The sequence below is a fragment of the Scatophagus argus genome, chromosome 21 (genome assembly GCF_020382885.2).
Source record: "Scatophagus argus isolate fScaArg1 chromosome 21, fScaArg1.pri, whole genome shotgun sequence".
NCBI lineage: Eukaryota > Metazoa > Chordata > Actinopteri > Scatophagidae > Scatophagus > Scatophagus argus.
Window position 1 is genome coordinate 2,945,520 of NC_058513.1, and position 13,515 is coordinate 2,959,034.

A 13,515-nucleotide genomic window follows, 5' to 3' on the forward strand; every position below is an offset into this window, starting at 1 on the left:
GCGACGGAACAAAAACACATGGCACCCTGAGGCATTCAACACATTGATGTCACTTATGTGTAAAAAGGTGTGAATGCATGTGTGTGATTTCGTGCAGGTGGTTATGTGTGGGCATGTTTATGCAAAAAAAGTGGAGGCACACGCTATGTATTTGAAATTATGTATATGTGTGTGTGTTATTTGCACAGTGTAGTAGACCCTCTATAATTAGAGTTGCTTCACACACGGACCTGTGCTGCATAATTCATATGATTCTCTTCCGCAAAAGTATGGGGGTTTGAACAAATGGATCCAGGTGTCAATATTAAAGATGGAGAAATCAAGTGATGCAGATACACATTTCTCATACCAACATAAGGAAAAGGACAAAAAGTCTTTTTCTGTTGTACTGATGGCTTTGTGAGGCTAACTGGTTGAGTACGGCACAGGTACAGTCTGGACGTGGTGGCACGTGTTACAACATGCATTGTTGTATGCATTTAGCACAAATAAAAATGTGTTGTACTACATGCTAGCTTTTCCAGGTTACAAAGACAACTGCATGGTAGCAACTACCAACAGCACAGGACAAAATTCAGAGTTTATCTATTCATTTAGTTTACAATTGAGACATGAAGGCAGACAGAAATGGTTCCAGTCTGTCAACCTGACGGGATCATCAGTGCATAGTGAAAGTGAGGTTTATAGGGTACCAATTTAAATGCTAATGGAATTATTATCATTATTCTATAGCCATTACACTGTGAAATCAACGTTTCTCGCTTTTAAATTATGCTGTTGGTTTAAAATTTGCGATCAGATTTAAAATGTTTAAAATATGTTTAATCGGCTATTCAATCTTGTAGTGAGATTACTCTGCTGTTCCCAAGGTCAAGATAAAATATATAAATTACATGGTCAGTTTTTAGAGCCAACATGGACAAAAAGCTCTTCAACTACCAACGTCATGAGAATTTTGGAATGTAAATATGGGGTCATTGGCACCACGTGCTAAAAATTAATGTCAGAAAAAAAGAAAAGCAATTAAAAAATATATATATATATATTAAACTTTCAAGTGTCAAGTTTTAATTGGTTGCTTATGGACAGTACCTGAGCAGAGGTGCTGTTGAGCTTCTGCAGGCCGTTCTCCAGCCGCTCCATCTTGGTGGTGAGGTCTTTACTCTTCTGGCCCAGCAGACTGCGATACAGCTTGATCTGCTCCAGGAAAGACTTTGGTGTGGTGTAATTGTAGCGACGCTCATTGGCCAAGTACTCCTTGGACTTTTGGTTGACACTCATGTGGACGTATGCCATAAACTTACTGACTGACTCCTTCACTTGAGGCTGCAAAAATTATAAATCACAGAACTGGTTACTTCACATTAAAATAAGATGACTGTGCTGATTTGGCTGGGAAAAAGCAATATTTCCTCCGGCTCCGGCTCCGAATTTAATTTTCTGAGCCTTCGGACTTGTTCTTTAAATTATTATCACATTCGTTGCGTCATGGTGCCTGATATTTTAAATTATGTTTTCAGAGTGTGAAGATCTTTTTTGTGTGTGTGTGTGTGTGTGTGTGTGTGTGGCTTCATCCTTGTGTGTATATTAAAGTATGGGCTTTTCTCACTTCAATATTCTCCACCTCCTGGAGGAACCTGAAGCTGACCGACTCCAGTGCCTCCTGTGGCCACTCATGGAACCAGTCGATCGCTGTACAGTTCACCACTGCAGGGAACTTCCTGCCGCGGACCCTCAGTTTATTACCCACAGGGGAGAAACACAGAGCCACCTGGAGTGTACACACACATGCACGCACATGCACACGCACACGCACACGCACACACACACACACACACACACACACACAACAAGGTCAAACAAAATTGCAGAATGAAGTCTGATATAGCAGTAAGATCATAGTCATTTTCTTTCTCTCTGCGAGCACAACTTGAGTCGCAGCCAGTATGAGAAACGAAAGGCAGGCACTTCTTCATGGTCAAGAAGGGGTGGGGGGAATGGAAAGCTGTGAATTAATTATTTGCAGCTACATCATTAAGCAAATAAAGCCTCCAGCAAGCATGTGAATTAAAAGAGTGTGCTGGGCTGTGGGCTACGTCAGACTATTTTCACTGCTGAAGACAAACAGCTGGCTCGTTGAGAAGCTCAGCCAGATGCTCGATACCATTAGACTGAAGAAACAAACATACAGAAGGCACACCCACAGACACTACTGATGACTATACAGCTTGATACATATTTTACATTCCCGATGACAATTGTTTAACATACTGCTTTGATTCACAGAGACGCTACATTTGTCTCTTTAATGTGGCATAAAATTACAAGATTTGTTTTATTGAACATGCAGCACAACAAGCAAAGGCATGTCTACATTTGAAGTTTTCTTACAGGTTGCATGCAGGGCTTAATTAAATTACCAGGAAGCCTTGACTGGCACCTCCTTTGCTTTACGCTGTGAATTACTGTACAAAAGTAGAGTCATGTATACCCTCCCTACTATGTAGAGTGTATGTGATTAACGATCCAGATAAATTTGTATTGCTAAGATAGTTTGATAGTTTTAAGACAGGTTTGGTAGGACTAATGTTAATGATTTTAGCTGTTCATGAAGTACAGTAAATTGATTTTGATGGTCTAATTTTATTCCAAGAAAATCCCAGAACATTATGTCTACTGCCAATTTTTTAATAGGAAACATGGGCAGTGATGCACTGGATCAGCTTGTTGGACAGTCCCTGAAGAGGATCCATCTCAGTTTGATCACTTCTACAATGCTGTATAGGTTCATGTTGCCATAAATAAAACAGTTCGTAGCTTCATTTGTTTCCTTCAACTTCAGGGGTCAAATACTTGTTGATTCCAGCTTCTAAAATGTAAAGAAAGCTGCTTTTCTTTGTCATATACGATAGTAAATGAAGGATCTTTGGGTTTTGGACTGTTGGATGGGCAAGAGGCCACTTTGGACCTTATGAAACTGTGATGAGCATTTTTCATAGATTAATCAGATTAATGGATGATATAGCCATTACTCGCAGTCCTAATCGTCAATGCGTGACATGCAAATGGACCTTCAGCAAATTCCATGCAAACATTCTGAATCTGATTACCAACATTTTTTGGGGAAAAAGTAGACTTTCCAAACATCCAGACTGACAGCCTGAGAGACAGAAAGCCAAATGGTTAGAAATACACTCTTTACAAGGCTGTGCCCATGGGACTGCCTTCCCCATTTATTCCCTCTCCAACTCAGGGAGAGAGCGAGATGGGGGTGGAGGATGTGGGTGGTGGTGGTGCCCACTGTAATAATGACAGGATAAGAAACCCCCTGGAATCCCTCTCTCCCCAGGGGGAACAAAGCGGCTACAAGTCGGTGAAATTATCTGCAGCTAAACGGCGGCTTTTCTGCACTTGCCAGTGATTTATAATGACGTCCAGCGCCTCCGAAAACATTCAAGTTCATCTGAAAATGTCAGAAAAGAAAATTGTCTAGGGAAAGGCTTCATCATAAAGCCAGATGTTTATCCGTGTATGAGTTTTTTTGTTTTTTTATTCTGGAATAGTAAATTAGAGTGTGAGGCAGCATGCAATTGCTATATTAAGAGAGGGTGGAGATCAAATACTGACGCAGCTCTGTGAGAGAGATTAATGGCAAACTTCCTCCCCCTGAGGAGAAGCAAAAGATTAACTTTTTTCTGGATGATGAGCGTGAAATGCAGAGTAACAAAGAACACAAACGTCTCTTTGTCCTGCTCTTGTCTCACTGTCTGACCACTTCACCTTGAGCTGTCTGCGAACACGGTCGATGAAGAATTTCCAGCAGTTTTCCCTTGTATCCATCAATCCTGAGCCGCGAACCTCTGGCCTCACGCTGCCAATGATGTTCTCCACCTCGTCGTCTGGGAACAGGTCAGGAATCTCTCCTTGAATGAATAAAATCACCCACATTACCAAAGGGACGACCACCAAGACTGTGGGTAGCAGTTTTTGTGATATTTTTGTTTTGTTTTGTTTTTTTTCCAAAGAAAAACTTGCGCCAGAACTTTTGGGAACTTTTTCATCTTATTAGGATCTGAACTGACAGTGAGACTCTGATCATCAAACCAAAGTGTGTTAATAGAGATGGTGGCAGGAGGAGTTCTACAGGAGCAAAGATAAGTAGAACAATGCATACGATGACTTGGTTGGCTTGGAATCTGAAAATGAAAACCTTATTAACATTCAGTACATGTAGTAATGCTCTTTATACAAACTTGTATTTTTTGAACTCTTCACAACTTTCCCAGTCTTTTGTTGTCCCAACTTGTTTGAACTGTGCTGCTGGCTTTAAACTCAGAATAAGCAGTTATTTATGAAAATCAATGAAGTGAGAAATTGGCGAGATAAAAGATGAAATATATTGTCTTTGTATCGTTTTCAAATGATGTCACAAATGTTAAAAAAAACCCCAAGATTAGTTATCATATTCTTTGTTTTTTCTACACAGCATCTCACCTTGTTTTATTTGCAATCAGGGTTACTTAGTTTTTGTTTGGGTGCCCACATTTATTTTCAGTCACAGCTCAAGCAGCTGCTAGAGAGCTGATAACTTAATGATCACAGAAATATGCTCATTTAAGGGATGGTCAAATTACATGAATCATCCCTGACACAGTTAAATGGTGTCCCCATTCTTAATCTGACCAATAACAGTGTGAAAGTTTGGTTATTAGTTTAAACAGTATTCATCACCAGAGAGAACTGCAGATATGAACTCTAATAGATATTAAACAAATTTATATTGATATTCTTAAAGGCTATATGTTGCACTCTTCAAACGTTAAGCATAAATCTAGATGCAAAGCTCGGCCTCGCTCGCAATTCTTCACAATGATGTGTTGCAGCTGGTGAGTAATGCTGCAGAAATGGCACCGCAGTGATTTGTTGCCGTGGCAAAGCAAAAGCATTTCTCTCTTGCAAAACATGACACGCGGTAATTAGCGAGGCCTTCTGTTACCCGATGCCAGCAGATCGTTGACCAGAACGAGGAACTTCTCGTCTGCCACTTGGGCGTCAGTCATTAGGAACACGGTGCCAATATTCTTCACGCCAGCTTTGACGCAGAGGGATGCCAGGTCAGTCTGGGTGGCAGGGAGACGGAAAGAGAGCGACACACATAATGAGGCTGGACTGTGAGAGGGTTACAGATCTGTGATATATGCCTGAGATTTAAATCAATGTGGAGATGCTGTGTGGAGTACCAGTACTGTGTTTACATAATGGGGGAATTATATCTACAGATACATCTCCATGTTCCACTTCAATTTTAAAACTCAGCGAGCTGAAAGAAACTTAATAACACAAGTCGCTCAGATAGATGTTTTTTTGCAGTGTGGTATGTCTTTGCCATGTCATGCTGCTCAAACCTTGAGGTCTGTGATACTGTAGCCTTTTCTCAAGGTGATCTGGAAAACCTCCAGACTGGAGATGAAGGCAGCCAATCGGGTCAGACTCTGCTTGCCGCTGCCGCCCACTCCGACCAGCAGCGCATTACCCCGTGGAGACTCCAGGATTCGGTTTATACGGCAGCTACATGTGGAGGTGGAGACGGTAGAGGGAGGGAAAGGTGCGAAGGAGGAATCGGTGGACGGGTGAGATAAAATGCAGAGGGATAAAGACAATCTCTGACTCATGAGACAAACAAACACAGGGAGTTTGTGTCTCCTCTCTCTGCTTTTCTACTGTCTGTCACTCTGCTTCATTCAGATGTACCAGCACATAACGTATCAAACATTAGACCAAATTGTAGCGTGCCTTCTGAATGACAAGAAGAACGTTCCTCTTGTCTGTGTTTACAGGAAGTCACTTTATTTGAACTTTTGTTGCTTTATTTGAGGTTGATGACAAAAGGAATACACCTAAACACTTCAACTGACAATCCAGCTGCTGTCACTACTCACATAACTTGACTTCACCTTGTACTTCAACACTTGAATCTTTTACATTTTACCTGAGATTTGAACCTTCACCTCTTACTTTTCTCATAACACGTCAACTGCTTTCATGTCCTAACCTAACACATGCTGACTGATATCTCAGTTGTCTAAGCTTCCATGGTTTAGACATCAGCTGACACTTCAGCTGCTTTCATTACCAGGTGCCAGTTTAACTGCATTCATCTCTTACTCTCCCAACATTAATTCACACACTTTCCTTGGCAACATAGGAATTGAAATGCTTTTTTTTTATTCCACTTCCCAACATAACTGAGCATACTTTATTTTCCTTCAGAAAATGTAGCTTTTTATTTACTGTGTCTGTTGGGTGGATCAATCAGCTCCATGCTAGCATTTAGAAAACACTACGCTGAGCATTAAACAGATAAAGGATTGACCTTTTGAACAAGAAGCTGGTAGTGTTTTTTTTATTATATGACTTGCAGAGTCACGACTGCATTAAGCAATATTATCTGCTGTAGTCAGGTTTATCTTCAGATGTGAAGAAAGTAAGTGCATATTTATGCATCTGCTTACACCAGTTGCCTTTTCTTACTAAAAACCTTTATATACACTAGCAGTGCAGCAAATGATAGAGCATTTTTTTGTTCAACTGTATCAATTGTCCACTTCTCATTACTTTTTGACTTCCAAACTCTGTGGCTTTCAGCCACAGGCTCCATGGTTCCAACTGAATACATAAAACCTCAAAAATGGCCCATAAATATTATATTTCATTTAATTTTTTTTTTTTAAAGGCTCAGTAATTTGGGTACTGTGGATTTTAGCAAACATTACTCAGGATGGAGGAAATAGTGCACTTGGTGGGGACTATTTTCAGATATGGATTAATATAATTTGGGTACACTGCAGCCTCAGGCCGATGTATGAGGCATTTATTACAGATAAACTACAGTTCCCATGTTAGTATTAAATAAGGAAAATAGAGACCAGGGAGTGGAAGGATGTGGTTCACTGATGTGTTTTTCATCTCATAACACAAACTGATACTGTGCAGCTGAACACTGTCCAATCCCACTTAAGCACTATTTTAAAATTTTCTCTTTCCACAGACAAATAATATGCATCTGTGTGTACAGACAACACACAAAGACTACACAAACTACACAAAATAAAATTTTGCCTACACAGGGGCTTTATGTACTTGATGAAGAAACACAAGAGATCCAGACTTTCTGGTTAGCACTGAGTCAGACTGGGCTGAGCTGAGCCGAACACTAGTTCAGCACACTCCCACATACAGTATCCATTATATGATAGCTCAAAACCAGTGAATATACATTGGTATATAAGGTATAACATATACACATAAGAGCAAGAAGTAAAAATGTTTTAAAAATGTGTATAAAATGATGCACAAGACATCTTGAATGGTGCTGCAACCATAAAAAGTAAAACAAAATGTCAAATAGTTTCAATGAAAAGTGAACAAGATGATACAGATCTAAACGCTGAAGGCAAATGGACTTGCTTGAAATTCTCAAGAGGCTTCTGGATGAGAGGTGAAATGTGTTCAAGAATTTCAAGCAAGCCCAGTTGCCTTTGGATGGCATTTAGATATACCATGACCTGGATGACTGAAAATCTTCACAGATGTTAAGTTGATGTGGAATAAATGATAATGTCAATCAGCGTGAATTAAGGTCACCATAGTAACTGCTAATTCTGCTGCTTATATTTTGCTGGAGGTATCTTTGATTGGTCGGTCAGCTGCAGAAAATTACTGCAGGTGACTGGCCTCAGCTGAATCTAATTCAGAAGGTGTACAGTTGTACTTTCCTGTTTAGTAAGGACAATAGGTGTAAGAATATTTATTTTCTTGACATTTTGTGATTGAGTTGTGATTGAGTTGTTTACTTATTAGACTAAACTCTAAGAGAGCTTGCGAAACTTAGTGAACCAGTTCAAACTACGAGGGGCTATGGGCCTCTAGAGGTACAAAGAGGTATTATGAGACAGGACGGGCCAGGACTAGCGGGTTAGCACGCTAACTTCAGCAGATATCTCTGCAACACAACAAAAAGACTTATTTGACATAACCTCAACACTGTTGTTTCTTCACAGTCTGTCAATAATGTCGGTTCATTTTTTTCAATTTTTCAATTTTTCCAATTTGCACTTTCAAGGGAAAGTATAAGCAAAAGTGGTGTTGGTGAGTTAATAGTTGCTAATGTTTCTGACTGAAGCACAACATAACTTGCTCTCTGCAGTTATGTTAGGCTGCCATGGTGTATACTTACAGATTTGCCTGTCTGCTTTTGGCAGTCTGTGAAATGGAACAGCAAATCCGAAAATACCTGGGAAGCCATTTGATTTGCTTGACAGACAATAAAGGAACTGACAAAAACACATTTTTAAAACTCTCTCTTTACATGCCCCCCCCCCCCCGACAGATCCCAGAGTTCCAAAACTTTAACTCACATGTGAGCCATGGCGTCCTCAAACAGCACCAAGTTTAGTGTGGCGTTGACCTCATTGTAGCTGTCCAGCACCTCCAGGAGGGTTTTATTGAGGGTGCTCCAGGACTCTGCGGCCATGTACCTGGCCTCCCCCAGCCCACGGGCAAAGTGGCAGTACAGGTTCATTTCCCTGGTCTGTTCCAGAGTCTCCTCCACGTCCTAAGGGAGGGATGCACAAACACACACACACACATTGCAATGGTAAACATACAAACCCACACACTACCCCTGTCAGCATAACATTAGTGTTAAGTTTAAACAATGTGGACAGGGACACAGCTGAATATCACAGCTGCGCAGAGGGTGACCTAGTTCATTTTCACCCTGGCAACTGTTGGGCCCTGAATATTTCACTGAAGAGATTTTGTGTCTCTCTTCGGGATGCTTGTTTTCTCTGATAACCTGCACTTGCAGAAAACCTGCAGTAGGTGTGATGAAGGAGGCTTTCTTTTTACAAATTCACATCTATATTATCTTCCGGTGCAGTCTTCATTGTTACAGAATCAAGTGTACTTCCTTGCAGCGCAACGGTCTCTAAAGAGCTCCTTGTTTGCATGTAAAAATAGCAAGAAAACATGGTGCATATTGCTCTGTGGCACTTAGGTTTACTGAAGGTGCCAACTCTGAATAATATATTCTGGAGTGGGTTGTATTATTCTCTGTCCTTCTCCTTCTCTTTCTGTGGGTGTGTGTACACATATACTTGTCAGGTTCTTCATTGTGGCATGACTAGTGTGCACGCAATAGAGCCAGAGAGGGTAGTGAAGGGAGCAGTGGACAGAAAACCATTAAAATGTTTTCCAATTTGCTGGGTTGACAGCACAGACCCTGACAGCCAGACCCCCATACCACACTGATTAATATTCTCTCTAACCCTCTCTTGGCCCTCCACCCCTCCCCAACATTTCTTTTTCTCCTCGCTGCATTGGCCACTGATGTCCAGGTCCAGACACAGAGCAGGCAGTCTAATGATTCCACCCCCATCCTCCAGCCTCTCGTTCTTGTCTTCCTCCGCTGAACTTTGTAAAACTCTCACCTCATAGAACTTTTTCACTGTGTCCGCCTGCAGCTTATCAAAGACCTGGAAGTCCTGCTCCTCCACCAGTTTGTCTCTGTAGACCCGGTTGGACTCGTGCAGGTAGATTTTCAGCAGGTCCAGAGGGGCTTTGAGGCACTCGCCGGTACAGAAGAGAATACCCTGTGGAGAGAGGGGGAGAGGCAGACAGACAGAGAGTGAGGGTGGGGGAGAGAGAGGGAGAGAGAGAGGAAAAGCTTTGTTCATACTTGTGTGAGACAAAGCTGTGTGATTTTATCATCAGCGCGTCGGTCACTCCAGTAATTCTGTACAAAGCTGGGGGGGGTGAACAAACAAACAAAACATTCTGTAAGGTAGTAAAATGTCAACAAATGTTGACTAAAAGAGCAGAAATGTGCACCTAAATCCAAAGGATGTATTGATCTGTTAACAGCTATTAAAAAGACATTAGTGATGTGCCGGAATCTGTTTACTGAACAGTATAGTGTTTGAAAATGCTCACATTTAAAAGACCGCTGACACATGTTGTGCTGAGGTGAAGACATTACTGTCTATGTGGTCTCTAGAAGCGTCTGTGCAGGCGAACCGTTCGGCCAGTCTACTTAAAATTCTTTCATCTTCAACTGAAAACTGCAGCGCTTGGCTAATCACAAAAGCCTGGAGGTGAGTGTCGTGCCAACTCGCTGAGCCTTCATAATCAACGCAAGAGAAATAACAACATTGTTTGTGGCATGTGCTCTCTTGTGCCAAGGACGTCGCGTCAAGCATAAGCCTTACTTTAGACATTCATTCCAGAGACTGATTTGGCTCTTTTACACCACAGCAAGGAAGGAAAAGTATTCACAGTCACTGTGGGCAAATCAGTGGATACTGAGAGGGCAAGCAGTTAATAGGTGCGTCACAGATATTTGAAAAAATAATGGCAGAACTATTCTTTCATTTCACTGTCTTGGAGATATTGTTGCATGTGGAGAAGTTCTGTGGGCAGGAGTTGGATGGAAGGATTATGAATAATCAAGGAAAGATGCCTGTGACCGTAACATGTAATGTTCTTATTTACTACACAGCGCACTATATTTATTTTCCATTTTTTTATTTGAATGTCCGAATAAGCAATAAGCAAATTCCCACAGTGGAATGAAAAAAGAAAAGGTAGTATTCACGCATGAGTGAGTGAGAGAGTGAATTCAGAGCAGATTACCAGTCTGCAGCCTCATGAGCAGCTCTGCGCTGCTGAGCTAAACCTTAATGTCAACATGCTAACAATGCTAACAATGACAATGCTAACATGATGTTTGAGGACTAACTGTACAATGGTCTTCAGTAGGATTATGTAATCCTATGTAATTATGTTATGTTATGTTATGTAATGGTCACCACCCTGAGTTAGATTGTTAGGATCCTAACATTTACTCACTGGAAGTGAACTGGAATGTCATTTACTTTCAAGGTTCGACATTCAGCCATTGGTCATTGTATACTACAGGGTCACAAAAAGAGAAGAGACAGTGGTCATATAACCGGATATAAACCGGTATTGGACAAACTTTAATTCAGACTTGAAAGGATAAAAGTACAGCAACAACATTCAGGGATCAACGAATTTATTAAAATCCATCCTGTGGGAGAGCTGTATGCCTCTGTTTCATGGCAATCCATTCAATAGTTCTGGAGATATTTTAATCAAAAGCAAAATTTCAACTTGGTACATGGTGGTGCTAGAGGAAAAGTCAGGGGATCACTAAATCAATAAGATTCATCCTCTGGGACCGATTCAGCAGGCATGACTGAAAATAAATGTGTTTTTCTGTTTGTAATTCATACTTCTTTCATCTTCTGTTCAAAAAAAAAAGAAGCCTAAATTGAAACAGAAAGTCATGACAATGAGCAGATGAGTGTTTAGTGGATGATTGATTAGAGGTCTGTGTGACATGTTGGCTTTCCCGCAGGACCGTTCACGACGCAGTCAGACGGAACTCGTGCCATCTAAGTGCCTCACATAACAGGTGCCGTATAGGATGAGGAAGGGGACGAAAAGGCGCCCAGGCACTGTTTGTTCCCCTCTGAGTACTGTCACCCAGGAGGCATAAGCAGAGGCAAGCAGATGTTGTGTGTTTCTAGCCCCAGAACCTATTCTAATCAACAGAATCATCTCCGGGGGTAAAGCCAGCTGAATCTGATCTACCTTCATATCTGAGCCCGCTGAATGTGACAATTGGCTGCTAAATCCACTGTGTAATGGTGCAGATGGGAGGTGTGCCCGTGTGTGGATATCTGTGTGGATGCGTATGCTGAAGATTCAAACGGAGCCAGAATTATCACATCTACTCTACATCTACAAAAGCCAAGTTGTTTTCCGTGAGTATGTGTGAATGATCCAATCCCTTGACTTTTAATAGATCTGTCTTTTTCTACTCCATTTCATTGTTTAATAGTGTCAGTCACTTCTTGTGTAAAAGCGTGCCTGAGCAAAACAAAACGCCATATGGCATCTCTACATAACAGTCATACTTGCAGACTTAACTGTTCTTTGTACCAGTCGAGCAAACGGCAAAACGCTAACAAAGTGAGGAGGAGAGAGAACTTTGTTTTCCTTCTATCCAGCTGACTTTGGCAGACTATCTCATCCTCTCTGTCCCTGATCTTTCATTGCTTTGTTCAGCTCAGAGGAGAGGGATTAGAGAGTTCTCGATGTCGGCATGTATCTGTCGGTCCGTCTGTCTGGAGTGAGCATGCTTTCCTCGTAGGCTGACAGCTGCTCAGAGCCCCAAACAATACTTCCCTGGCTAACAAATGCACCCAGCTGACTATCCGAAACATCATACAGACGTATTGTGCAGTCAGTACAGTTCGCCTCTCTGCACTGCAAGTCTCATGTACACTCCTTCTATCTTTTTCTCTTCCCTGGTCTCTTCTCTCCTCTTTCATTTCGTCCGTCCTTCTCCCATCTTCTCCCTCGCCTCTTGAGCTTTGAGGAGCTCATTTGGGCTGACGTGGGGAAGACAGGCCCTCAGATATGCCCGCTGGTCATGGCAGAGAACGCGCACCGGCAGTACAGCTCTTTGACAACACTCCCAGTCGGACACCAAACTGTTTGTCTAATACTTTAAGTTGAATTTGGCTACAGTACACTACAATTATAGTACATCTAATTTAACATCCACAGGGTGTAATGATCTCAGAGACAGTTGAGCTTTATCAAGATAGAGCGTCTGAAGGGGACAGACAGAGTAAAGTGGCAAAATACAAAGTGGAAAAAGTAGTGGGGATTGAGAAAATAAAAAACGTTGGCATTAGCTCCTACTTGCTATTCAACAAAAAAAAAAAAACCTGACCTGAGAATTTTGTCAGCAAATAACAGCAACAATAGTCTCCTAAAGACGCAACCTTGAGCCTTGTCTGGACCCACTTCTTTTGTCACATTTAAAAACACCTTTTTGGAGGAGTGTTGTAAGCGCACACAAAGTCTCCGAGCTCAGTTTTACGGCTCATTAGAGTTGATCATAATGAGACGGTTGCCTTTGGCTACATCTCCAACTTCCCAAGTTTTACAAAACAAAGTGAATCACAGAAAGACCCCCAATTATTTCAGCTGAGGCGAACATCTGAAACGTCAAGCCAGAAAACAGAGTGACAACCATTTAGGCCTCATGCTCAGAATTAGTTGAAGCGTTTGTACTGTCTCACCAAATACTTTTCCACTTCTGAAGGTGCAAAAGCACAGAGGTACGGTGGGGGAATTACAGCTGAGGCAGAGCTGTGAGCTGCAAGACTACTCACCTCTTCCTGACTGTTCTAAGGTGTTAGAGCCAAGAGTAGAATAAGTTAGGCAGGAAAACTTCAAACAAGCTCCATGAGCCTCTTTCTAGCTTTCTTTGTATTCTCTCTATATGGTGAAGAAAGGAACAGGGAGAAAGTTTTGACACCATATCCTCCTTGTGGCTACCGGACGTCCTGTCACACTGTGCAAACCCCTTATTAAAACAAATACAAAACAGACATAATGCTTCTTTAAATGCTGGCT

At 41.6% G+C, this 13,515-nt stretch overlaps 1 protein-coding gene across 4 annotated transcripts in view; it reads right to left on the minus strand.

Annotated features, from left to right (window-relative positions):
- The window catches only part of dnah9 (dynein, axonemal, heavy chain 9), a 120,214-nt gene that overhangs the window by 49,322 nt on the left and 57,377 nt on the right, over positions 1 to 13,515 (minus strand). For all 4 annotated transcript variants that reach the window (XM_046376223.1, XM_046376225.1, XM_046376224.1 and 1 more), the window contains 7 exons: positions 9,492 to 9,653; positions 8,418 to 8,614; positions 5,406 to 5,568; positions 4,997 to 5,120; positions 3,781 to 3,923; positions 1,610 to 1,771; positions 1,093 to 1,326 (listed from right to left, as the gene is read on the minus strand). In XM_046376223.1, the coding sequence (XP_046232179.1) occupies positions 1,093 to 1,326; positions 1,610 to 1,771; positions 3,781 to 3,923; positions 4,997 to 5,120; positions 5,406 to 5,568; positions 8,418 to 8,614; positions 9,492 to 9,653 (1,185 nt within the window). The remainder of the gene's footprint in view (positions 1 to 1,092; positions 1,327 to 1,609; positions 1,772 to 3,780; positions 3,924 to 4,996; positions 5,121 to 5,405; positions 5,569 to 8,417; positions 8,615 to 9,491; positions 9,654 to 13,515) is intronic.